The sequence below is a fragment of the Vicugna pacos genome, chromosome 2, assembly GCF_048564905.1.
Source record: "Vicugna pacos chromosome 2, VicPac4, whole genome shotgun sequence".
NCBI classification, from domain to species: domain Eukaryota; kingdom Metazoa; phylum Chordata; class Mammalia; order Artiodactyla; family Camelidae; genus Vicugna; species Vicugna pacos.
The window spans coordinates 11,989,521-12,016,319 of NC_132988.1; the positions used below are offsets into that span (position 1 = coordinate 11,989,521).

A 26,799-nucleotide genomic window follows, 5' to 3' on the forward strand; every position below is an offset into this window, starting at 1 on the left:
TAACTGAACATACAAATTCACATTTTATTAAAAATGCATCCTTTAATGAGATGGATGGACCTGTCTTCCCCCTAACTGGTTCATGTCAGTATTACTGCTAGAATGAGACAGGAGTGATCAGCACCAAGTTCGTCTTACCGTCCTCGGTTTTTTTGTTTGTTTGTTTGGTTTGAATGTAAGCACTGGAAAAGCTTGTTCACACAAGTAGATGTGATTCAGGAAGCAGCTTTGTATAGCACTGGCCCTAGATTCTCTAAACTCCCTCAGCACTTTATCCAAAAATCACTTTATCTATCATTGAAAAGAACTTTTGATGGTCTAATAACTGCCAATTTGATCGGGTCCGCCTTCAATTTTACAGAGAGATTTGAAAACCACCAGAGTTACAAATGAATCTGTCATCCAATCAGAGTTAAACTGCTTTCTCCTAACCAATATTTCACACTGTCCCTTCGCCAAGATGAAGCACATAGCAGGATCAGGGCTGGGTAAGAGGTATGCCCTTCTTTGGCGAAGTGGAGATGTGAGATTGAAAAAGAAGACGTGGAAAAGGACAACTTGCAACCTACAGACAGATTAGTTTCAGGAGAATATACAAATGTTGGGGATTAAAAGCTGATCCTCTGAAAGTTATCCCCATGCCCAGGTACCACTTAGCATCTTCATGTACCCCAGTTTAACAGATATCCCAGTTTGACAACTAACCAAGACTGCCCTATGGCCAAAGCAGTCTCTTAAAAATTTAATTTTCATCTTTTGATTTGCTAGTCCCTGCTTTAAATCTTTTGACAACTTATCCCACACTTAAAAAACATTAAAAATAATAATAATAATAAAACCCAGCCTCCTTACTGTAGCCTCATCTCACTATCCTAACAAAACCACATTGCCTGCCCCAAGTTCCTGGATTGCTGCCAGCACTTCCTACCACAGGGCCTTTGCCCCTGCCATTCCCTCCACCTGCTGAATGGCTGCTCCCACACATCCTCCAGGCTTCAGCTGTCAGCTCTGACCACCTGACCACCCTATCCACCTCATTACTCTCATCTACAGAAATCTAATTCTTGATAGTTCTTATTATAAGCATAATTTTTTTTTACAATAATGTCTGACTTCTCTATTACACACAAACAGGAAGGTCAATGTTTTAAGTCCAGCACCCAGCACCATGCCTGATGCTCCATAGATGTTTGTAAACAAGAAGGAAGGTGTAAGCACGCCAAGGAGAAGTGAAGTTGGTGTGGGAGGAGGGGGTGTTTTAACAGCTTTCTGTGCAACCTTATTTTAAACAAAGTCATATTAATTATTAGAGAGTACAGACACCCTAATGCCAAAGACAAAGGTACATCACAGATAATGTTAGATATACAAACACAGACATAGGCCAAGACTTCAGATAGCATCCTAGCAGGCAAGGAAATTCAGCATGTATTTGCTCCCATTTTTTTCCTTACCTTTGCTCTTGAGAATGGTCCTCCACATCCTCTTCAGAATCACCCTATTGAGAAAGACAATGCTTTAACAGTTGTTTCAAAGGAACATGAAATCTCCAAAACAACAAAACAAATAAAAAACTGTTCTTCAACTCTCACAGGGGTGATGACCCCAATGTTCACAGCAGCACGATTTACAATAGCCAAGACATGGAAACAACCTAAATGTCCATCAACAGATGACTGGATAGAGAAGTTGTGGTGTATTTATACAATGGAATACTACTCAGCCATAAAACAGAATAAAATAATGCCATCTGCAGTGACATGGATGCACCCGGAGATTGTCATCCTAAATGAAGTAAGCCAGAAAAAGAAAAATACCATATGTCACTCATATGTGGAATCTTAAAAAAAAAAAAAGACACAAACGAACTTATTTATAAAACAGAAACAGACTCACAGACAGAACAAACTTATGGTTACCAGGGGGTAAAGGAGGTGGGAAAAGATAAATTGGGAATTTGAAATTTACAGATGCTAATGTATATAAAATAGATAAACAACAAGGTCCTACTGTATAGCATAGGGAACTATATTCAACATCTTGTAATAAGCTATAATGAAAAAGAATATGAAAATGAACATATGTATGTATATGTATGACTGAAACACTATGCTGTGCACCAGAAATTGACACATTGTAAACTGGCTATATGTCAATTAAAAGAAGAATGCAAATACAATTTTTAAAAAATCTCACAGACATTCAATGAATATTTACTGGAAAAAAGAATGACATTAGAATGACACCACTAAAAGCCATAAATTGCCAAGTGATCCCTTAGATAGTCATTGTAAGTAAACATTCTACCTATTAAAATCACAGCCAAAACATAATCTCAAAATTCGACAAAACTCCTCTCTCCACGAGCCTTTCTCTGATGTTTAAGTTTAATCACATGAGATAAAATTTAATGATAATTCAAATCCCCCAATATCAAAAATGCACTGTTTAGCTCAGACTCCTCCAAATGAACCCCTGGTATATTGTGACACCAACGTAAAAAGGCTGATAACATTATACGTGGCATACATATCATACTCGACAAGACTTTCAACATCTTCTCCGAGACTGCCCGGGCCAAAATGGGACCAAAACTCACACACTGGGCGGGGAAAAGGAAAGGCACTTGCAGCAGAAACGGAAGGGCAGATCCAGTTAAACGCTTCACTGCTGTCTGCCTGGCAGATGCGCTGGTGACGGAAGAGTCTTCCCCAAGCTCAGCGGCTTCGGGAATACCGACCCTTCCTGTTCCTCCAGCTTCTCTTGGTCACACTGCCCTCTTCCTCCCCATCACTGCCAGTCCTCCTGGGCCCAGACCCCTCTCCACTAACGCCCTCCAAATGCTGACCTACGCTGGCAACCATCAGACCAAACCCCAGCCTCCGGCCCCAACTGCTCAATCACACATGCAGATACTCAACAAAAGCCTATCCTCCCACAAGAGCCAAGGCTCGGGTGGCTCTGGTCAGCACAGCACCAAGCCGTGTCCAGCACATGCCAGGGACTCCACGGTCCGTGTCAGATGAATTCGTTTACAGCTCCAGCCCTACTGCCAGAACCTCCAGGATATACGCACTTTGTGTCCCCAGAGACGATTATGACCCATACCAGACTTCTCAAAGGCAGGGGTCCCTGCCAAGGGCCTCCTTCTGTTCGGGATGCCATCATACTCCTTGACCCCTGGGCAAAGCTTAAGGTCATCTTACACTGGTCTCCTTTATCTCCAAGCATGAGGACTTCCCCACTCATCGGAAATAAAGTTCAGACTGTCCTCCATCCTGTCTGCCAGCAAATTAGACCAAGCCTTCAGTAGCCCAGGCCTGCATTACCACCGCAGACGGGCTTGTCATTCTGTTTAAGACAGCTGCCTCTCAAGGACAGGGAGAAAAGGGAACCCTCATGCACTATTGGTGGGATGGTAAATTGGTACAGCCACTATGGAGAACAGTATAGGGTTTCTCAGAAAACTAAAAGCAGAACTACCATATGATCCAGCAATTCCACTCTTGGGTATACATCAAGAAAAAATGAAAACACTAATTTGAAAAGATACGTGCACCCCAATGTTCACAGCAGCACAATTTACAATAGCCAAGACATGGAAGCAGCTTAAGTGTCCATCAACAGATGAATGGGTAAAGAAGATGAGGAATATATATTTAAATGTTTATGTATGTATGTGTGTGTGTGTGTGTGTGTACACATACACACAATGGAATATAACTCAGCTATTAAAAATGATGAAATTTTGCCATTTACAACAATATGGATAGACTTGGAGGTTATGCTTGGTGAAATAAGCCAGAGAAAGATAAATACCATATGATGATATCATTTATATGTGGCATCTAAAAAATTAGACAAACTAGTAAATATAACAAAAAAAGAAAGATTCACGGATACAGAGAACAAACTAGAAGTTACCAATGAGAAGAGGGAAGACAGGGGTAGGGGACTAAGAGATACAAACTACTATGTATAAGATAAATAAGCTACAAGGATGTATTGCACAGCACAGGGAATCTAGCCAATATTTCATAATAATTATAAATGGAATATAAGTTTCAAAAATTATGATCACTATGTTATACACCTGAAACATATGTATATTGCACATCAATTATATCTCAATTAAAAATTGTTTTAAAAAAGACTGCTGCCTTCAACCCATCCTGTGTGTCAACGAGGAACCAACCTTCCTCAACATCAGTCATTACTTCCCACCTGCACAGTATGGACCCAGGAGTCAAGATCATCGTGTTAATCTCTGCTCAAGAACCTACCATGGCTGCCTAACCTCTAGTCAGGTACACTCCAAGCTCCTGAACCTGGACTTGAGCAACTATCACTTGAACTTAACACACTGATCCCAATCTCTACAACCACACTTCAGCAGACGTGCTGGCTCCCATTCAAAACCTCAGCATACACACCCACGTGAGGTTCCAGGCCAATGCAGGTCTCTAAGTGGCCCCGCTCTCCCAAGAGCCTTAACAGACCCACCAACACACACAGCTCCTCTCTCCCCTCAGTATCTACATTTCAGCACTTGAACCCGGCCTTATCTCCCCACCACCACCAAGCTCTCAAAGGTCAGAAACCAAACCCTGTAACTTCTCCCCACTCCCTCTTGACAGTGCCTCAGGGCCCTTGCATGAGCTATTCTAATTCTCTCACTGCTTTCAGGGGTTGGCTCAAATATCAAAAACAGGCCCTCTCAAAGAGATCTGCCTTGACCTCTTAAATTAAAATCAAAACTCCTATCACCCGAGTCTTCCTCCAGTCTGCTACCACACAGTCCTGATGCCCTTGTAACAGACTATGTAACTCACAACTGGGTCTAGTTCCTATTTATTATCTACATGCCTCCACTAAACTGCCAGCTCCACGAGGGCAATGGGGTTTCTTTTTTGGTTCCCTGTGACAGCCTCAGAGCCTGAAACAGTGCTTGGCCCTCAGTACATGTTCATGAATGTCTGCGGGGCTAAGTAGAGTCCAGCTGTTTAAATACTAGTGGATATCACCTCACATCTGTCAGACGGCTCTCATGAAACAGACAAGAGTTAACAAAGGCTGGTGAGGATGTGGAGAAAAGGGAGCCCTCGAGCACTGTTGCTGGGATTGCAAGCTGGTGCAGCCCCTGTGGAAAACAGTATGGAAGTTCCTCAAAAACTTAAAAATAGAACTACCATATGCTCCAGCAATCCCACTTCTGGGTATTTATCCAAAGAAAACTAAAACACTAATTTGAAAATATATACACACACCTATGTTCACCGCAGCACTATTTACAGTAGCCAAGTGTCCATTAGTAGATGACTGGATAAAGAAGATATGGTGTATATATATACAATGGAATATTATTCAGCCATGAAAAAGAATGAAATCTTAACATTTGGGGCAACATGAATGGATCTCAAGAGCATTATGTTAAGTGAAATAAGTCAGACAGAGAAAGGCAAATTCCATATGACCTCACTTTTTTATGGAATCTTAATAAAAAATAAACCACCAAGCTCAAAGATACAGAGAACAGATTAGTGGTTGCCAGAAACAGGGGGTGGGGGGTGGGTAGAAGAGATGAAAGGCATCAAAAGGCACAAGATTCCATTTATAAAATAAGTCATGGGGGTGAAATGTACAGCATGATGATTATAGGTAATAATACTCTATTGCATATTTGAAGGTTACTAACACAGAAAATCTTAAAAGTTCTCATCGCAAGACAGAAAAAATTTGTAACTCTCTATGGTGATGGACATTATCTAGACTTATTGCGGTGATCATTTTGCAATCTCTCCAAATACAGAATCACCTGAAATTAATATAACATGTTACTTATACCTCAATAAAACATTTTTTTCAATAAAAATAAAATTTAAAAATACCAGTAGATGGAACTATTCTTTTTAACATCATAAAGAAAATTTTCCTAACTCAACACAGAACATGAAATTATTTCTCTGAGACACAGGAACTTTATTCACCACAATACCACTTTATGGTCAGACTCCTAAAACTCAGACAATACAGAAGCTTAGGCTCTGGAGCTAAACACCTCCTGGGTTCAAACCCCACCACTGCCACTCCCTTGTCACCTTGGGCAAGTCATTTACCTACTGGGTGCCTCCATTTCCTTATCTAAAATCAGCTCACAACACGTCATACTTTTTAGTGTATTAACATGAGTTAATACTTGTAAAGCACTTCAACAATGCCAATGGTATTCAACCCCTGTTAGTTGTTTTTTTTTTTTATGTTAACAGTGGAAGGTGATTCAACCAATAAGAAGTCTCTATGACAAAAAGATTTCCAAACACTAGTCAGTGCTTCCTGGACTGGCGCGAGATGCTGTTACGTAACTCAGTACCTGAGCCACTCGGGTGCCATTTCCTGTTTCACTTTCTACCAGTTTCCGTTATCTTCACTCTCAGGCTTAAGGGACTAAAATAAACAAGATGTGGGACTTGTAAAGGCAGAAACTTTCTTATTCGTCACTGGCCTGCAGGGCCTATCTGGGCCAGGCCCATGTCAGGTGTTTGCCAGATGGACCAACAAGGCCAGGAGAGCCCCGAGCCTCCCCATCCCAAACCAGACCAACGTGCTCTCAGCAGGTGACAGCTGCTCCCACTCAGCACCAAGGTCCGCGTCCCAGACCCAGCCAGGGGCCTCAGGAGTGAATGGATTAAATGAACAAATTCTACACCGCCCTTCTTGCTGCTAGACCTGATACCAAAATGTGATTATTAGAGGGGAGGGTCTAGCTCAGTGGTAGATCGCGTGCTTAGCACGCATGGGGTCCTTGGTTCAATCCCCAGTACGTCCATTAGAAAAATAAATAAATAAATCTAATTACGGCCCCCAACCAAAAACAAAACAAAAGTGTGGTTATTAACCAATAATAGGAACTCAACCCTTAAGACACTCCACCTGCCATCTTCAGGAGTGACTAACTCATACACAGGGGAACTGGACAAGACTCTGACCACTGCCTCTCCACTAGGAAGAACGCATGCGCTTACCCTAGAATGCCTACTATATGCCCAACATCGTGGCCACAACAGGGAACCCAAACACTCTTAAAGGGATTCCAGTTAGGGCAACAAGGCATCCGCAAAACAAAGAAAACATCCAGACTCTCAAGAAAGTCCAGGAGGGAAGAGGAACAGTGACGGTAACAGTGGCACTGCCAGGCTGGGAGTCAGGAAGGACCAGCCCTGGACGAACCACGGGGTAGGAGCATTTGTGCTTTCATTCAGCAGGGAACCGCTGGATCTGCCTGGCCAAGGTGCAAGCTGGAGGGAGCAGCCCAGAGGACTGACCGGAGCTGCAGACAAGGTCAGAGCGCAAAAGGCCCCGAGGGCCAGAGCCAAGTCGAGTGGGTCACAGGGAATCACAGAAGGTTCTGATCCTGAAGTGGAGTCGGAAGGTGCACCAGGGGGAGGGTATAGCTCAAGTGGTACAGTGTATGCTTTCTATGCACGGGGTCCTGGGTTCAAGCCTCAGTACCTCCTCTAAAAATAAATAAATAATAAACCTAATTACCTCCCCACTCACTCCTAAAAAAAAAAAAAAAAAGGCAGAAGGCGCACAAAGCAGTATCTTGCACACACACAATTACTTCTTGCCAATGAGCTGATGAAAACATTTGTTTGGTTTCTGTAATATCACCACTTTGGGGTGAGGGCAGTGAAGTAGAGTCAGAGGAGAGGGAAAAATTCTGTAAATCTAAAAATAAAATCACATGTTTTTTTCCTTCCTTCTTCTTATTATCACCATTGATAGAGCTTTTAATGTTCCTAGACCAAAATATTTTACCACATCAAAGAGTATATAACAAAAAGATGTGAATAACGTAACTTACCTATGCAATTATTGGGCACAAAACAGTACTGAGCTGTTTGCACTGGTTCAGGCCCTTCAAAGCAGGAAAGCTGTTCCGTGCTCTCCAATGACCAAATCCAGGGGTCAGTTGAGATACTGCCAAAGTAATAGGTGACCTATACTAAGTGCTAAGTTTCCAGGTACTTAATCCTCACAAAATCCTCTGAGACTAGCACTGCTATTCACCCCATTTTGCAGATGAAGAAACCGAGGACAGGAGGTGAAAAGGGATGGAGCGATGAGTCAAATCCTGGAGGCCTGGCCAGAGGGATTTATAAGCCTGGCAGTTTATAAGTATTCAACTGTAATATTTGATTTTACTAGTAATGCATTTTTCAAGTTCTTGATTACTTCAGAGAGACTCGCTAGAAAAAAAAACAAGGACAAGGAAAAAAAAAAGAAAAAAAAGGCCCAATCTACAGAAAACATTTTCAAAATAGGTAACTGTATAAATAATTAGTGGTGGCAAATGTCAGTACTCAACGTTTTAATGCACACCTTCTGATGCTCCTACGTCACCTATCACTGACAAATCTTAGTTTCCAAGGCCATCTTTAAGTCTTCCTGAAAGGAAGCCAACTTACAAATTAATCAAGGAGAAAACCCTCAAATTTAAATAACACCTATAATTGTTCTCTTTTTAACAGACTCTGTGATACACATGAGGGAACCTTCTCTGAAAAAAAATTCAAAATACTTTGAAAAGAATTCCCTAAAAATAACTGTCTTCAGAAAACACACACATACACATGTGCAGTTTAGAGAGAAATATATATGCAGTTCAGATAGATAAATAGACAGACCCATATATATCTTCACCCACAACCAGGTAAAACAGTCCCTAAAAATATGCATCTAGACAGAGATGAAATATTTAGAAAATTACTTTGAATACCAGTTTCACTTTCAATATAGCTTTGATTAAAATAGCTATAAATGCTTCTGTAACAAGTAGCCCAGAAAGACGGCTTCCAAATGCTATTTTTTCCCCAAAACAAACTGCATTATACATATAAACAAAACCAGAAATTAAGAATTGTATAAAATAACTTTGGAGCCTATAAATAAAATCATTAACCACATCAGAGGCTCTGACATGTCCACCTCTGAGCACAGCGACTGATTTCAACTACCGCTGTAACAAATGAAAGTCTCTAATCTCCTTTCCTTTCTGTCTGAGTTGGCTTCTAAGACTAACCAGTAAGAGGTAGAGGCCACAACTGAGTGAAAATGCAAATATGTATAGATATACACCAGTGCTTCTCAACCCGGGCAATCCTGCTCCCCAGGGACATCTGGCAATGTCTGGAGACATTTTTAGCTGTCACTATTTGGGGGGTGGGGTAGGGAGTGCCACTGGTATCTAGCGGGTAGAGGCAGAGATGCCCTAACTGCTCAGCAGCCTACAGTGCCCAGGACAGTCCCCCACAATAAGGAGTTCTCCAGTCACTAACGCCTCTGCTGAAAACTCTGACACACACAAACACAACTACACTGTATTTCTTTAAAAGTGAATATGTCAAATGTTAAGTGTGATTCTCGCAGCAGGAACTGCATGATTTCTATTCCGTTCTTTTTCTCTTTCTATATTCTATATATCTGCTAACTACAATCAGGAAAAAAATCCACTTAAGAATGAACTTTTAGGAGAAGGACAAACTATTTGCTCCCCATCCTGATGGGGCTTTTTCTCCAAGGACTGGTCCCATTCAGCCCGCTGGCCTTCAAGGAAGGTTCAGGAAATTTTTCCTCTAAAAATCACCTCTCTACCTTGAAGCTGTTATTCATTAGCCCGGTTAAAAGGAATATTCCAAATATCTCAAAACCAGCACTCTAAACGCTTCACACAGGAGGGAGAACACTGAAATGTAAAAGTGCACTCCAGTCAAGTTACAGCTAGACATCCTGTTTTCTGAACAGGCACAAGAGACAACATAGAATTAAGTGCTGCCACCAATGTGGGAAGTAATGAACATCTGAAAAATCACGGCACACAAGCTGAATATTTCTTTGTAATTCAAAATACTCCCCCCACCAAAAAAAAAAAACCATGCATTTGAGGTTACTACTGCTGCTGCTGAAAAACAGCCAACATGATATTTCAGTGTGCACATCTGCAGTCAATGAGAATCTCAGCTAAAAGTTAAACCTGAAACACAACAGCTTTGCAGTCCTGTATCTGTGGCAGCAGTGAACCCTGTATGATGCCAGATGCCCAACAAATTGTTAGCAATGATTTTTCCACATGCAATCATTATATCCTATAGGGGGGAAAAAACCCCAAAACCTGAAATTCAGGTTCTTAACAGGAGGGTGTATTCTAACACGAATTAAAGGTACTTGGAAAAAATCCAAGATTACAATCCTTTAAAGTCACATCTCCATCCCAAAGCTACTTAACGCTAATGGTGAGTATCATTCACTAACATTTCTGAAATCAATATTCTATATTGTTCCTGTGGTCCTCAGGCACACAGCACGGCTCACGCAGAGATCAGGGCACGGGTCCCTCGCCCACCCCGGCCCACAGGCGGCCGCGGGGCCCGCCCTTCCCCTCGGCACCGCCGCCGCTGGCCGCAGCCCTGCTGAGGTGGCCTGGGCTCCCACCTCCTGAACTTGGGGCGGGCGTGACTCACGGCCTGTCACATGGCGCGGGAGGAGGCCGGGCAGGCCACCGCTGCCAGGTGTTAAGGCTCGGCCGACCGTTTATTTGCCTTGCAAAGTGGCCCGAGCGTCGGTGCCGCCGGGGGGCCGGCGGCCTCCGGGCCTCTGCTCGCTCGCAAGCGCGCAGCCGCCCTGTCACCTGGTCGTCCTCACCTGAGTGGGCAGCAGGAGTTCCCCTTCTTCTGCCTGCCACAGCTCCACCACGTTCGGCAAAGGCTCAACCGCTGCAAGAACACCGAAAAACACACCGCGCTTTTAATGCACGGAAAAGAAACGCTTCCTGTTTCCCGATCGTCCCCCCAAGCACCCGCCTCACCAAAACAAGCCTCCCTTTCCTTCTCGAAGTGGAGGCCACCCGAGGAGGGAGGCGAGGATCAGAACACAATGGACGGGGTGCAAGCCGGCGGCCCCTCGGAAGGAGAGGAGAGGGCGTGCGGACTCCGGGGCTCTCGTACTGGTGGGGGAAAGAGAGGGGAAGCCACTCCGCGGGACGCCGCGCTCCGCATCCCGCGGCAGCCGGGGCGGGCGTGTGCGGGATGCGACCCGGGCAGCCAGGCTCGGGGAACAAAGCTGCAGGAAGCCGGGCCGCGGCGGGGCCCCAGCGCGCGCCACACAAAGCGGGGGCTGCGCCCGGGGCGCCCGGGGCCCGCGCACAAAGGCTCCGGGGCGTGCGCGGCTAGCGGTCCGCGCGGCGGTCCCCAAGCCCCGCGACTTCCCAGCTTTCGGGTGTCGAGGGGGTGGGGGGCGCGGCAGGGTACACCGCGGTTAGCAGAGGTTATTAGCACGGAATTGCAATCGCTTTCCTTCCTTCTTCGGCCCCTTTCCCGTTCCCCTCCTCGCCTTCTGATAGATTTCAGCAGTTCCCCAAAAGAAAGGGAAGGGGGGGCGGGGTGAAGAGGGAAGCCAGCGAAGCGGCGCCAGGCTGACCTTGTCCCTGAGCCCCTCCCGGGCGACAGCAGGGCAGGAGGACCTGGAAGACGCCCAGCAGGAGGTTCACGGCCGCGGCGGTGCGGCAGTAGCAGCCCGGCTGCGGGCGTCGGAGCCCCGCCATGCTGCTGCTCGCGCTCCTCTCGGGTGCTCGCCGCGCTCGCCGCTCGCTCGCTGGCGCCCGAGCCGCCTCGCCCCGGACCCGCCCCCGCGCCGCCCGCCCCGCCCCTCCACTCCCCGCCCCGCCCCACCCCGCGCAGCCCCGCCCCCGCCCCGCCCTGCGCGCCGCCCGCTCCGCGCGTGTGCGCCACAGATAGGGAGGGACGGAGCGCGGCGGGGCGCGGGGAACGTGGACAATGCGCACGGCGCGGCCACCGCCCCGCCCGATGCGGAGCACATGGCTGCGGGCCCGCCCCGCAGCTGTCTGCCGCTGGCTTCCCGAAGCTGCGGGGCCCGGGCGCGCTCTGCGACGGTGACTGGGGCGCTGAGAGCTGGCGGGAGGGGCTCCCGGGCCGCTGTCGCCAAGAACTTTGGGGGTGGTTTCCGCTTTGTTCTGGCACACGGGCCACAAGCGGGTTATTGCCCACGCGGCGGGGGCGGCGGTGGGTGGTGGGAGTGAGGAGTCGCCCGGCGAGAGGCCCTAGACAGGACATTAGTGGAAATAATGCAGTGGTTGTCAGGAAAGGCGAGTGCAGCCACATTGCTACTGCCAGTTCTGCAGCGAGGATATCCGGTGGCTGCAAAGTCTGTAATTTAGAATAAAAAGAGCTCTCCCAAGACCCGGAGGCTGACCTCAGCGCCGCGTGGCGGTGGGACGCCCGGCACCCTCCATGGAACCGGTCCAGGTTGTGACAGGTGGGGAATCCTCTTCCTAGGGGATTTGTCGCTTTAAAGACCCTGCACCTACTCCCCTTTGGATACCTATTACAAAATTTAGCCAGCCTCTTCTGAAACCTGGTTGGAGTTGAGGACGTGATCAGTTGTCTGTCTCTAACATTAACAGAGTAATATACGTGGTACTTAGAAATGTGTTTTCTAGCCCCATTTTTTGATGCCTGTAACCAAAATGCATGACTAAGATCCGAGGTCTCTTTTAAGTTGATATCATGCCTTGCCAGAGGTATAGCTAGCAAGAGTTTATTCTGAAATCTATTTGCACAATCTGGAAGTATTGTCAGTCTTAAGATATTTTTCATTAATTTGCTACTTCCAAAGTAACTTGTATGAAATTCAGAGAATATGAACAGTATGGAATAGAGAAGGGGAGTGCCCAGGGCACACCTGTCTGCTTGCGTTGATCCTCTAGTTAATTGCTTCTGGTGCCTTAAAGTCTAGACAATGGAAAAGCAGTGGTCGGATAGCAGGACAGATGCGGAGAAGGACTAAACCAATTATGGATCCTCTCCCTCCCCAGGACGTAATACAGTACTGTGAACTCAGTCTCACGCAGTCTGGGCGTAACTCTAAGCAAGGTTAAATAGCCTAATTGCTCCGCCAGAACTCAACATTTAAGAAGATTAGCATAAATATAAGCCCTCGATGTGGAAAAAAAAAAGTCATTTTGCATTATCCAACTCAAATTCCTCCAGTATTCTGTCCTTTGCCTTTTTTCTCTGTTGCCTGCCAGCATTACCTTTCCTTTGCGAGGCTGTCCACTCCCAACCCAGCTCGGCCCTTTTTTCTCTTCATTTCATTTCTCTAAACTCGTATTTGCCTCTAGGACTCTGAAGGTCTTTCTTCTACTGTGTTAAGGGGGCCTCTTATGACAAGAATACTTACTTGCACAGCCCACTAGGCAGTAACTGCTCCTTCAAAGTTAATTTTTACATGAAAGTTCCCTCATTGGCCTATTTATTTACAACATGTATTTTTAAGTTCTATTACGACTATATTACTCGGAAAGGAAAGCAAGCAAACATTGACAGCATAGCAGGTTCGCAGTACAAAACTTTTTGTTCTTACTGATTTTTAAGATATTTTACTTTTTACTCAAAGTCTTCCAAGCACTAACCAGTATCACAGAATCAATGGAAATGGCTTAAAAGATAGAGGAAAATTGCTACGGATCATATATAAATGAAGCTCTATTTTGCTCTTCTACTGAACCTTTTTAAAGACCAGCTTAAGTTTTCGAGCTGTGGTCTCGTGGACTTTACAAAGTTGGTAATGCTATTTGACTGTTGTTCAAAAAGCCAAAAGCGTGTATCTGCAGTGCCATGGGGTTGGAGAGGGACACAGGATTACACAGCTGTCTTCTTAGATAAATCCGACCTACTTAGCCTTCTCTGGAGGTATTTTTCATGCTGACTCACGAACAACAGGAAAGTTATGGCCCATTAAGTAGCATCCATGTTTTGAAGTAAACTTGTTCTCCAGAGAAGACTCCTGTGTCATTGGTGCTGTATTTCCATTATTCCCCTGTGGATAATAGATATTCTGTTAGAGCTGGAAAAACTTTGTCTATTAAATAATAGCCTAAATGCCTCATTTTGCAGAAGAAACTGAAGCCTGGAAAGGATGAGAAATACCCAAGTTGTGTAGTGGCAGAGTTATGGAGACGTATGTATGAAATAATATTACCCAGAAAAAAATTAATGTAAACATGAACTAACTCGATATGCAAGTTATATGAAGAAGAGTAAAGCGTGGAAGAGACACTAAGGAGATATTTTACTGGAGTATATCAATTTTTAAAAATTTTTTGAAGGGTAATTGGGTTTATTTATTTATTCATTTATTTTTTTTAATGGAGGTACTGGGGCTTAAACCCAGGACCTCATGCATGCTAGGCACACACCCAACCACTGAGCTATACCCTCCCCTCCCTGGAGTATATGCATTTTAAATTAGATCCGTATAAGTTTAAATGATCTTTTGTAAAATCACACCTAAAATTGACAAATCTATACTTATTTTAAACGTGCCAGATGTTGACCATGCTTTTGACTTACTTTACTCTTGTTCTTCTTTTCTTAATTAGTACAGATGAAAACCAAGCAAGTTTATAAATGTGAGTTATATCTCAACACAGCCTACATAAAACTGACGGGGTGGTGGCAAGCCCAAATCACTTACCTCTGATCTAGAGAAGATTCAGCACAGCAGGTCACAAGGTGGTTGTGAAGACTTTGAGATAACGGATGGTAAAGCACCTAGTATAGGGACTGAGTAAATGCTAGTAACGGTATTACCATGCGTTTGCATCGTGGGACTGTGCCAGAATGCCATGAATCCTGGTGGGGTTTTTTCTTATTCTTTTTTTTTTAACATTCTTTTTTATTGACGTATAGTCAGTTTATGATGTTGTGTCAATTTCTGGTGTACAGCATCACGCTGAATGTAGTAGATTTGATACGGACGTCATATTACCTATTCCTGTCTTATCTCTTATCACTCAGACATGCTGGAAATGGGAGTGACTGATGACAGTGCACATGAAACAGCTGTTTTCTAGCTCATCTATGCATACATTTCGGGCCTCACCCCAATGGAGACAACAAAGTTGTTTCATCAAATCTCCACCACCATCATTGCTGGGATGCAAGCGTCATCCTTGGCTGGGAGGAGATCCTCAGAGGGAGGGTTCTTGAGCATGGCAGAAACCTAGGGATTATGGGCAGGTCCTCTTGAGATGCAAACTGCCCCCTTGACTCAAAGGGACTCTTCTTTAACTTTCTTCTGTTTCATCTCATCTCAGGAAGCCTCAGTCATGTGCATCAGATAAGTGTTCTCACCTTTCTTTCTCAGACAACTCTGTTGTGTTAAACAATTGTCCTTTTCTGCTCTGGGACCATCAGACAGTTTAGGGGGAGAGGCAGTATTCATAGCTAAAAATAGTCATCTTATTATGCTGTACACCAGAAATTGAGACAACATTGTAAACTGACTATACTTCAATTAAAAAAAGAAAAAAATAGTCATTTTTTTCTCCACTTTTTTTAAACTCATGAAACTACAACAAAAAGGGTAAATTTGACTGCGTATAAATTTAGTTGATTAAATTCAAATTTTTAAATTAGATCACTTTTTTAAAAATTAAAGACAGTTTTTTAAACATGATTATTCTTTTTTTTTTTTTTTCATCTCTGTAGGCTAGGAGGTAAATGAACACAGTAATGCTTTGCACTCAATCAGCAACCGTAGCCTGTTTCAATGTCCCAAAGTTTAATTAACAGAACAGGGAAGCTGCCCTGAACTGAACTCAACACTTTGGAATAAACATGATTATTCTTGTTTATCTCATTTGGCATGATAACATGAGATCTACCTTCTTAACAGATGAAGAGTTCGGTACAGTATTGTTATCTACAGGCACCATGTTGCACATGGTTTCCAAACCTTATTCATCTTGCATAGCTGAAATGTATACATATTGATTGGCAACTCCCCCATTTCTCCCTCCTCCTAGCCTCTGATAACAACCGTTCTGCCTCTCTTTTTTTAAATTGTATTATTTAATCTTACATACTTTGGGAGGGGGTAGGTAATTAGGTTTATTTATTTATTTTTTAAATGGAGGTACTGGGAATTGAACTCAGGACCTCGTGCATGCTGAGCACACACTACTGCTGAGCTATACCCTTCCTCCTACCATTCTCTTCTTTGCTTCTACGAGACTATTTTACATACCTTGTATAGTGTAATCAGGCAATATTTATCCTTCTGTGACTAGCTTATTTCACTTAGCAAATGTCCTCAAATTTCATCCATGTTGTTGCAAATGGTAGGATTTCGTTCTTTTTCTGTTGAAGTGCATATGTACAATGTGTCTTTCCAGCTTATTTTATACCCAATAGTTTGTACCTCTTATTTCCCTCCTCCCTTCCCTCTCCCCATTGGTACCCACTAGTTTGTTCTCTATATCTGTGAGCCTGTTTCTTTTTTGTCATATTCACTAGTTTGTTGTGTTTTTTAGAATCCACATATAAGTGCTATCATACACTATTTGTAGAGACAAAAAATTTAAAGAGAGTCTAGCATGTGATTTACACAGGATGCCTTAAGTGTGGTCCTGCTACATGTTTAATGATGATTAAATGAATGTTACATGAATGGAGTAAAAAAAAGTCACCTTCCCAGCCTCCTTTGCAACTTGCTTGCTAGTTGGTCTACTTCTGGTCCATATGATGCAAACAGACTTGTACTGGCATGGCTTCAAGGAAAGCTATTTTCCTAATGAAGAGGAATAGACTCAGCTAGGACAAGAGTTTTGCTCCGTGTTCTTCTTCCTGCTGGAATATAAGATGTGATGTACAAAGGTTCGGCAGCCATCAGACAAGCCTGAGGAAGAAAAGTACCTGTTGAGGATGGTGGATTGGAAAGGCAGAAGTCTGCATCCTAGAAGAATTAGGAAATGCTAGTTTCCCTTTCAACATCTTGTTTTGTAAGCAAAAGTAATCCCTTCTTACTGTGGTCAAGTTTTCTGTTACTCACAGCTAGAAACAATCCCAAGAGAGAGAAGGGAAAAAACCAACACAAAAGTGGAAGTAAACAATAATCATTAACAATAACCAATCTCAAAGATATTAACAGAATGCTCATATAACAAGAAGAACTAGCAAAGTAATACTCGGTTTATTTTACAAGTGCAAATTCAAAGCACTTTCGTGCATTGTTTTATATCAAATTTGCAAAATAAATAAAAGCAACAAAAGTAAATACAGATTAGACAGCTGCAGAGAAACAGTGCTTATCTCTTAATAAACTAGTTTATTCTCCAAGGGAGAGTCTACTGTCACCAGAACCATCACTGCAAGTCTGTTTGAGTGGTGTACAGCTATGACTACCACCTGTGAGATTTTCTCTACCTCCTCAATCTGCTTTGCAGCCACTTCCTTCTATACCCAGCCTTTGAAAGTAAGAGGATCCCACGGCTTGGTCCTGGATACCCTCTCTCTCTCTCTGGGCAAACTCATCCAGCCCTATGTCTTTAAATGTCTATAAGCCAGTGAGTCCCAAGTTATAATTTTAGCCCTATCCTGAAGTTCCGCGATCATCTATCCAACTGCCCACTTGCCATCTCTACTTGAATGGCTAATAAGCATCTCAAACCTAGCATGTCCGAAACTCTTGAGTCCGCCTACCCAAACCTGGTACAGCCCCACCCTTCCTAACTTCCAGTCCTTGGCAACACCATCGACCCAGTAGCTCAAACCAAAAGCCCAAGGAGTCATATTTAATTCCTCTTTCCTTTCCACCCTTTAGATCTCTCCACAAGTCCTGTGGTCCTCACCTCCAAAATAGTTCCCATACCTCTCCTTTCTTTCCGGACTGCTACCTGGACGGATGTGAGTGCCCCATCCCTCACGTAGACTCCTACAACTGCCCTCTACCGGTCTCTCTGCTTCAGCTCTCACCACTTGTATCTCTGCTGTGCAATGGCCAAACTGATCTTAACACAGAATTCTTATTAGGTGTAAAACACTACATTGGTTTCCCATACAATTAGAATGAAACCCCGACTCCTAGCCTTGTCCTACAAGGAACTGTGACATCTGGCCCTGCTCCCCTTTCTGGCCTCATCTACCGTCTTCCCCTTGATAAGTGCTCTTCAGCCCGGGGACCTTTGTGTCCTCCAAGCTCATTGGGCTTGACCCCCATTGAGGGGCCTTACTTGGCCTTATTTTACATGTTAGAAACTGAGACTGGAAGGGTCAATTGTTCATCTGGAGTTAGAATTTGGACTCTAATTCTACCACACTATACTGTCTCTAAAGATAAGAAGCAAGAACTCACTTGGAAACCCATTTGTCTTCATGTTTTAATACTACTTATTTTAGGATGCTTGTAAGCAGGTTGGAATAGTCTATGAAGACCTAGCTCTAGCCGTTAAGAAGAAGTTACTATTGCACATATCCCTACAGAGCATAAACCTCTTACACACTTTCCAGGCAATAAACTAAGGTCAATATGAAATCCACTAAAATCCATCATTTTTCTTCTGAGTCTCCGCGCTTTGGTACAGACAGATCTTTTCCCTCTGCTGACTTTTGAACATACTAGTTTATAGTCTATTTCAGCAAGTTGTTTGTGAAAATCTCAAAAATAGTGACTGCCTTAAGTTAGTTGTTTGTACTTGTTATTAAAATGTTCTACTTGGGGATCCAAAATGTAAACCAAAGAGTAGAATTTATTTTTCTCTTCCTTGTTGTTGGAAAAGTTAAAGAAGTATATTTCATTCAGAAATTTGGCGAGAATCACAATTCTGTAAATTGAGTCGATTTCTTGGTAGATGATCTTGGAAAAACTGTTTTTTAAGGTCCTTTAAAGTGGGGACCCATGAAACAAGACATCTGGGAAGCAGTAATATAGGAAGTAGTTTTTCAGCTCCATTCAACAGTCTGAAGTGATCCATTGTAAGCTTCCGCTTCTAGAAATAATGATAATCTTCATATAGTTCTCACGTCATGTCAAATCCTACCCTAAGGGCCTTGCTTATATTAAGTCATTTAATCCTTCCAGCAAGCCTGTGGGGTGTAGGTACTATTATTATCCTATTTTACAGATGGAGAAGTTGATGCACAGATAGGGGAAGTATGACTGCCCAAGGTCATAAACCAATAAGGTGCAGAGCTGAAATTCAAACTCAGGCTGGCTGTCTCCGAAATCCACATTCTTCACCACCAGAGCAATACCGCCATAGACCCTCATGTGAATGGGCAGTGATGTAATGGCGATCACTAGAAATGTAGGCAAAGCACAAGGGAATTGGGGACACTGAATGAAGGCCATCATGGCACTAAGAAAACTAACAAATCGCTTTTAAGAGGATGTCAAGCTGGTATAACTAACTCCAGGTCATGGAATGGGTCATGGTTCCAGAAAGAATGGCATGCTTAGTTTTGGAAATGGGTCTGTCTGGGTGAGGTAACCCTAATGTAGGGTTATGAATATGAATTAAGACATGTGAACCCATGTTGCTGTCGGACCTCCCCAAATTAATACCCTCCATCAAGTCCCATAACTAGAGCCGATCCAAAAGTTGCATAGCAACAATTCTTATCTGACTTGCCCGTCTGAACAATCTAACTGCAATTTTGGAAAATGGGTTTCACAACCTTGAACGAGGCATTCCACCTCCTGGGCCTTTTTTCTTGCCTAGAAACTAAAGCCCTAAAGTAATCTGACCTCTGAAGTCCTTTCCACGTCTAACGTTGAATGATTTTCTGGCCAGACCTGATGGCTTGGCAGGTGGAAGCCTAAACTGTTTTTATTCATCATTTCTTACGATTCCAAAGTCCACTGAGTAAAGCAACTTCACGGCTTCCTGAATCTGCGTGCTTTCGGATTACAATCATGTTAAGTTTGGCACTTAAAGTTCAAATAAAAAGCTGCCAGGTCAGCAGCAGAGAGCCAGATGTCCCAGTTCCCAGGTGATAATGGGCGGGGGTGGGGGGGGTTCTGTTTTTTCTGTGGCTCAGCCAGGACTGCCAGGCTCTGGCCACTGGCTAAGCTACAGTCCGTGGAACCTAGTGTCCTGTCTGTGGGGCCTGGGCAACTCACCTAACCTCTCTGTGCCTTAGTTTCTCACCTGTAAGATGGTAATGGTCTACCTCAACAGCTGTGGCAGAAAAGTGAGTCCAGAGACACAAGCCCCTAGAGGAGTGGCTGGCCTATGTTGCTTTGTTGCAATTGTTTCCTGTATTAAGGTAAACAAAATGAGACCTTGAAGGTCAACCCAAAGAGTCTGTGGGACCACAGCAACAGGAAACTTCAGGTGATGGCCTGGAAAATGCTTCTGCGGGTCAACCTTAATGCCAGGCCGTGTGAACCCAGTGCCCTCGTGCTGTGAAAATGCTCCACTTCAGTGCATCCGCTGAGACTCGTGTTTCACTTCCAGGCACACAGGACAGTAGAGGGCTTCTATTTTCCCTCCAATTGCAAATAAAACTGCCCACCACTTGGAAAAGGAGCATCTTGCGGAATACCCGATCTGGATGATCAAACACAACACGCTCACAGGGGACAGTGACTGCATCATGCGAAACTCAGACCTCCCGACACCTGGGTCTAGAAAGAAGCTGCAGACACGTGATCGGGGTGGGCGTTCGGTGCGGGGGGGGGGCGGGGGGGCGGTTCCGCCGCGCGCGGAACTTGTTCCCTGCATCTCGCATCCCTGCGGCACCCTGGCCGCCTGGGCGGCGAGCGCAGGAGAGCAGGCCCTAGAAACCAGACAGGAGGCAGACAGAGGCCGGGAACACAACCTGAGCCAGTCGGCCGCCAGCGAGAACCTGGCAGGGGGAGCAGGAACAGGCGCAGCGCTGAGGCCTGAGGAGCCCGGGCCCGCGGGAGGCCAAGGGGCAGAATCACAAACAGCGGGGTGTGGACCTCGCGCAGCGGCCGCCGCTGCTGCAGCCAAGGGGCTGCAAGGAAGGCCTCCAGCATCAGCCAGTAGCTCTTCAGAGCCGTCTGGATTCCCGGAAAGTAGGGAGAGGCGCATGGTGGAGTAAGAAATCCGTCTAGCTCTAGGGGGCCAGATTCAGTCCCAGCTGGCTGTGCCCCTGGCTCCTCCCCGGGCCCTGTTTCCTCTGTGAGCATCTTCAGCCCGGAGCTGCTGCAAGTAAACGACTGGCAGAGCTGAAGATCCGTAAATTGGTTAGCAGTCTTCGGCAATCACTTGTGTGTGAGGAGAGAAGAATCTAGACTAAAGCAGTAATAGCAACTTTGCTAAACAGAAATCAAGAGATCCCCCTCCCGCACCGCCCCCCCCCCAGTGTGTAGGCAAATTCTTTTGTCAACCGGACAGATCTGAAGAAATGACCCCCACCCACTCCCCTTAGAAATTATTTTTGCTCTCTACTGAAGATTTCTTCAGTCCTGAAAATGTTTATTGCTAGGTCAGCCTTACTTAGATTAAGAAAACTCTGCAGTATCATTTCATGATGATTAAGATGACATAATGACAACAGCCAAAAAGCGAATCATAATAAAACCCAGGGGTGGGAAAGATTCCAAGAAGCCCACTCTTATCAATGCCACAGACAGGACGGGTTGGTACTTCTTCTGGAAGGTGGCCTGATTACAGAATTAGAGACATAAAAATGGCCAGATCTTTTGCCACAGTAATATTCTTGGAAATTTATTTTGAAAAAAATCATTTTAAATGAGAGATACTTTGCAAGCTACTTATGGCAATGTTATTTGTAGTAGCTCTAAACTGGAAACACCCCAAAGAAATCCAAGAACACAGAAATGGCAAAGATAATTAGGTTAGATACAGTGACATGTATATATATATGGTTTTTAAAATACTGCACAGAGGAAAAGGTACATTCACATGAGGTGGGAGTGAAACGGATGTCCAGGCAACAAAATTGGGCAAGGGTGGAGGACAGTGTTTAATTCAGGCAGAACGTGGAGTTCATGAAGGAAGAGAGGAGGTCAGGCCCACTTGGAAGGGTGTAAGTGCTGGGATCTGCACAGATGAGGCGTGTAGATTTCAACAAAACCAAGACCTGAAAAACTCAGGGGTCACAAACAACTGGATTGTAGGAGAGAAGGTGGGTGAGGGGTGAAGTCAGTAACCTCCGTGGGCAAGGGGATCGGTGGCTGGACTTCTCTCTGCCCCTCTGATGGGCAGATAATCAAAATCAGCTCTGAAGCCGGAGGCCGGTATGCAGGTTGGTGGCTTGGAGGGAGCAGGGCTCTGAACAGGAAATGGCTAAGACGGTCTTTCTAGTTGTCAAAGGAAGTTGATGTAATGAAGACAAGACTCTGGGAAAATGTGGCTCAATTATTAAGCCCAAACAGTTCAGATCACCGCTGAAAAACAAGCCCAGGTGGTATCTTAAAAAGGTAAGAGGTTGAGAGAATTAGATGAAATAACGTGTGTATACACCTGAAACTAACACTGTAAATCAACTACATTTCAATTAAAAAAAATTTTTTAAATATGTGTAGACACTCTGCCAACTGAGAAATGCTTTATAAATACTTGCTCTGAAGACCAGGGCTTTACTCAATGAAAAAGACTGCAAAGTTAGCCGGTAGGTACATTAATCCTAAATCAATAGATGACTTTATATATAAATTCTTCCAGCTCTAGTTCTGAACAAGTAATGATAAAATCATATGCTTGTATCTTAGCCATTTAAACAGACTGACTCTTTTCAAGGGATTTCTGGTGATCTCTAAGCTAGCCATAATTAAACTGATCACATGAATCGGTGAAATAGCCCCAAACACCAGATCAACCGTAATTGGTTCAATGATTTTTGAATTCTGAATATTTTAAATCACACGAACACTCATTCATTCATTCATTCATTCATTCAGATCAGCCTGGAGAGGCACGGTGCGTCTGTATAAGCAGGGTAAAGTAAGGCAATAGAAAGGTATGGAACACTATAGACTTTAAGAAAAGAGAAATATGAAAGTAAGGCTACGTTATACAGATTGTCCTTTCTGCTGATCTCAGTGAATAAATAACTGAAATTTTTGCAAAGAACAATATTTGATCTTTCTTGCTTGAGCTTAGCATTTGGCTTCATCAAGCTTGCTGAATTATGCTCGCTGCATGCACTTAACACGCACTTACATGTTCCCTTAATGTTTGACTCACCAGGGCCAAGAGTCAGCTTCTACCTCATGCCTCAGAGATATCAGGTTTCAACTCTTGATGTCTGAATCTAAACACCTCCCCCCAACCCACCCACCCCCTGTGCCTTATAAAAATGAAAACTTTCTTTTGATTTTCTCCTTGTGACCACTGGGGTCTAGGGCTATTTTCTTTCTCTACTGTTGTTAAACATCACTGATATCATTAATCCCAGTTGGATGAAAGTACACGGTGGCAATTCCAGCTGAGAAAGGTAGTCATTATTTTTTGTTTTCATATTCTTTTCCATTAAAGGCTATTACAAGATATTGAATATATTCCCCTGGGCCATAGAGAAGAAATTTATTTTTTAGATCTATTTTTATATATAGTGGCTAAAATTTGCAAGTCTCAAACTCCCAAATTTCTCCCTTCCCACTCCCTTTCCCCCGGTAACCGTAAGATTAAGGTAGTCATCTTGACTTGATACGAGTTTATCCTTGCGATGGAAGTGCCATTTCATTTTTGATGGCTGTAATTTAGCATTTATCCCTGCCGCTGGATTTTGTGTTGCCTTTATAAACACATACGCACACACACACACGCACATGCACAAAGAGCTTAGTTCTTTTCAGGCAATTCTCCAGCTGTGAGTTTAGCAAGCCTTCCTGCTAATGGGGAGACGGACAGAATTACAGCTCCAAACATTCCCCTGCCACTGATCCAGAACATGTGTTATCATATCACACTGTAAATTGATTCCAAATCCCTGCCAACAGGGCACAGTCTGCATTCCAAATACCTGAGGCTTTGGGACAGTGAATTGTAAAGTAAATATGCCATGCTTCCACCTTTAATTTGGTATAAGCATGAATAAGTTTGCTACACACAGTTGATTCCTAGAATATGTTGGGGTTTTTTTTCTGAAAACATACAACAGCCCACAAAATCTCTACACCTTAGTGACAATAGACTTTATTTTGAAGATCCCCAGTCCCTTCGATTGTTAATGTCACTTCCAGTCTCTTGGCGAAAGGTGGTTAACAGGAAATAGGGCAAGACGGAGGGGAGAGCACATTTAAGATAATAAAATGCCTCTCTTTCAACTGATGAGAGACGTAAACAGTCTGACTGTGATGGTCTCCTGGGAGGAGAGGTCTAGGATTTCAAGTGGTATATAAACAGTTGCAGAATCTCTGCAATTACTTTGGAAATGAACTCCTGGCGCGGATGGCAATGTACAGAGGAAACATCTATTTTCAGTCCTATGCGTTTCCTGGTGGATAACCTGAGCTGCTGTCAATTTACTCCTTATTCGGAGTAATTGTATAGATTAGCGAACAACTATCACTAAAACTTCTCTTTATTTTTGTGACTTTTGAGGACTGACGAGTGGGAGCTGGGAAAAGAGACAGTAAGTGTCCCTTGCCACCTGGCATTGGGAACATCTTGAGGATAAGCAGGGAGGTTGGTTGAATCTCCTTGGAAGCCCGGAGCCCCAGCTTGGTTACCACGGCAATACGGTTCCACCCAACAATTTCACGAGACAAGGTCTCCGTTGCTTCATCATTCTGGAACATTAGCCCCTCCCACTCTTCTTTGATCCAACTCTTTCTCATTAGATCCTAAGAAAGAGCCGCATATGCACACATAGGAGCAGGGACTAAATACTTTCTGACAAACGGATTAATGCAAGAGGGCAAACTGCCAGACAGGCTCCTCAAACTTTATAGAAGAGGGTTCCGCGTATTTTCACATTAAATCTCATCATATATGGAAGAATGGTGGTGTAATGGTAGCATGGCCTGGTTTTCCCCAAGTGAACCAGCCGGTGCTAACTAATAAATAAAATGTGGCTAACTGAATAATCACCGCAGTTTATTTTCAGGTTGGTCTGGCATAAAGAAGACATTGCTCCACTAGCCTCCGGGAGGCCTGGGTCCGGGGACCAGCTCGGGTCAGCCAGCTGAGTGACTTCCACTTGTGCTGTCAGGGCCTCCGGTTCTTTAACTGCAAGACGGAGGAGTTGGGCTGCAGTACATCCTGAATCTCTCCCCTCGGGCTCAGACCCAGTGCTGCTCCTCCCTAGGGGTCCTTTCTTCTCTGAGATTCAAGATTTTCTTGTCCATTTCCAGGTTGGTTGGTTTGATCTTGCTAACCTAAAACCTTTAAGATATGAAAACAATAAAGTTGGAAGGAGGAGGCTGTATTCTCAAAATAAAGGAACTCTAACCTTATTACACCATTTTAAAAAGGTGTGGTTATGTCTGTTTGGGAAAGGCAATACATAAGGCTGTAGTAGGAAAGAATAATTCAGTTCAGTCCAAGTATAATAGATGTTTTCATTTCCTGAAAAGCCAAATGACAAACAACGTCTAGAAAACTAGATTTAAATGCTATAGCAGCAAAAGTGGCTTCTTAAGTATCAAGACATAAGTATGTTAAAAGTCCCTCTTGAGAAATGTTCTCCTATCTTTATTTCTGTGTATTCTGTTACAGCAGATATCATGGTCAGCATTTTGCTGCAAAAGCCACTGACTATAAGCTCTTTGGATCCATTGACCTGGGTCGCCCCTGAGAATCTTGGAATGCTCTGGAAGGAAGGAGGTCTGCTCTAGTTGGTTGTGAGATGAGAATATAAGAACCACCTGGAAAAGGGCAGGAGATACACTTGAAACTAACATTGTAAATCAACTACACTTCAATTAAAAAACATTTTTTTAAGGGGGCTGGAGACATTTCTTCTGTACGGCCTTGAGGAGGAGGTGGCAGACAGGAAGAGATACAGTTTTCAAGGGGAAGGAGGAGGTAAGCTTCATTAAGATGACAGTTGAGCAGGACTTAACTTTGCAGCTACCCGGGGAATGAGCGCCCCGGGCAGAGGACAGCCCAGGCCCTGTGGCAGGAGTGTCCCTGCAGGAGGCCAAGGTGGCCAGAGTCGGGAGAGAGGGAGAGTTTGGAAGATGAGATCAGAGGGCAGAATGAGTGGTGTCTCGGGGGCCACTGTCAAAGCTTTGAAATGTACTTTTGCTTTGCAAAACATGGGGCATCAGGAAGGGTTTTAAACAGAGAGATCTCATCTGACATACATCTCAAGGGCTCCCTCTCTGGTCTTGAGAGTAGACTGTCCGAAGGCAAGGATGGAACAAACCAGTGTAGGGGGCTAATGTGAAAATCTAGTCTAGAGATTACAGCGACGTGGAGACGGTATTAGCAGGAGAGGGCGCGGAGGTAGTCAGATTTCAAATCTGTTTTAAAAGTAGAGTCAACAGGATTTCCTGACATAGATTGGATGTGGGATGTGAATTTAAAAAAAAAAAAGAGTCAAATCTTTCTCAAAAAGAAACAATTATAGTGATAGATAAGAGATGACTGGTTGCAAAGGGTTAGGGGTAGGGGTGTGGTTGATAGGGACTTTGTGACCAGGAAGGGAGGTTTCTTTGGGGATGATGAAGCTGCTCTGTATCCTAAAAGTGGTTGTGGTTACGTGAAATCTTTATCTAGCTAGCTGTCTGGTCTGTCTATCTATCTATCAAAATGCATAGAATTGCAATCCTCCGAAATAAATATTTTCTGTGATTAAAAAAAGAGTCAAACAAGGAAATATGTTTAATATCTTGTAACAACCTTAAATGAAAAAGAATATGAAAACAAATATATGTATGCATATGCATGACTGGGACATTGTGCTGTACACCAGAAATCGACACATTGTAACTGACTATACTTCAATTAAAATAAATAAATAAATAAATAAATAAATAAAGATGAAAATGAAAAAAAATGAG

The 26,799-nt window shown here is 43.9% G+C and overlaps 1 protein-coding gene and 1 non-coding gene across 3 annotated transcripts in view; both read right to left on the minus strand.

Moving 5' to 3' along the window:
- TMEM131L (transmembrane 131 like) overlaps positions 1-11,668 on the minus strand; it is a 159,179-nt gene extending 147,511 nt beyond the window's left edge. For both annotated transcript variants that reach the window (XM_072975396.1, XM_072975392.1), the window contains exons 1-3: positions 11,476-11,668; positions 10,702-10,772; positions 1,455-1,498 (exon numbers count right to left, since the gene is read on the minus strand). In XM_072975396.1, the coding sequence (XP_072831497.1) occupies positions 1,455-1,498; positions 10,702-10,772; positions 11,476-11,599 (239 nt within the window). In that variant the 5' untranslated portion in view covers positions 11,600-11,668. The remainder of the gene's footprint in view (positions 1-1,454; positions 1,499-10,701; positions 10,773-11,475) is intronic.
- Positions 11,669-15,558: 3,890 nt separating this feature from the next.
- Positions 15,559-15,690, minus strand: LOC116276754 (small nucleolar RNA SNORA36 family). The gene has a single exon (XR_004186248.1). It is a non-coding gene; the product is annotated as a small nucleolar RNA SNORA36 family (small nucleolar RNA).
- Between the last annotated feature and the right edge of the window lie 11,109 nt (positions 15,691-26,799).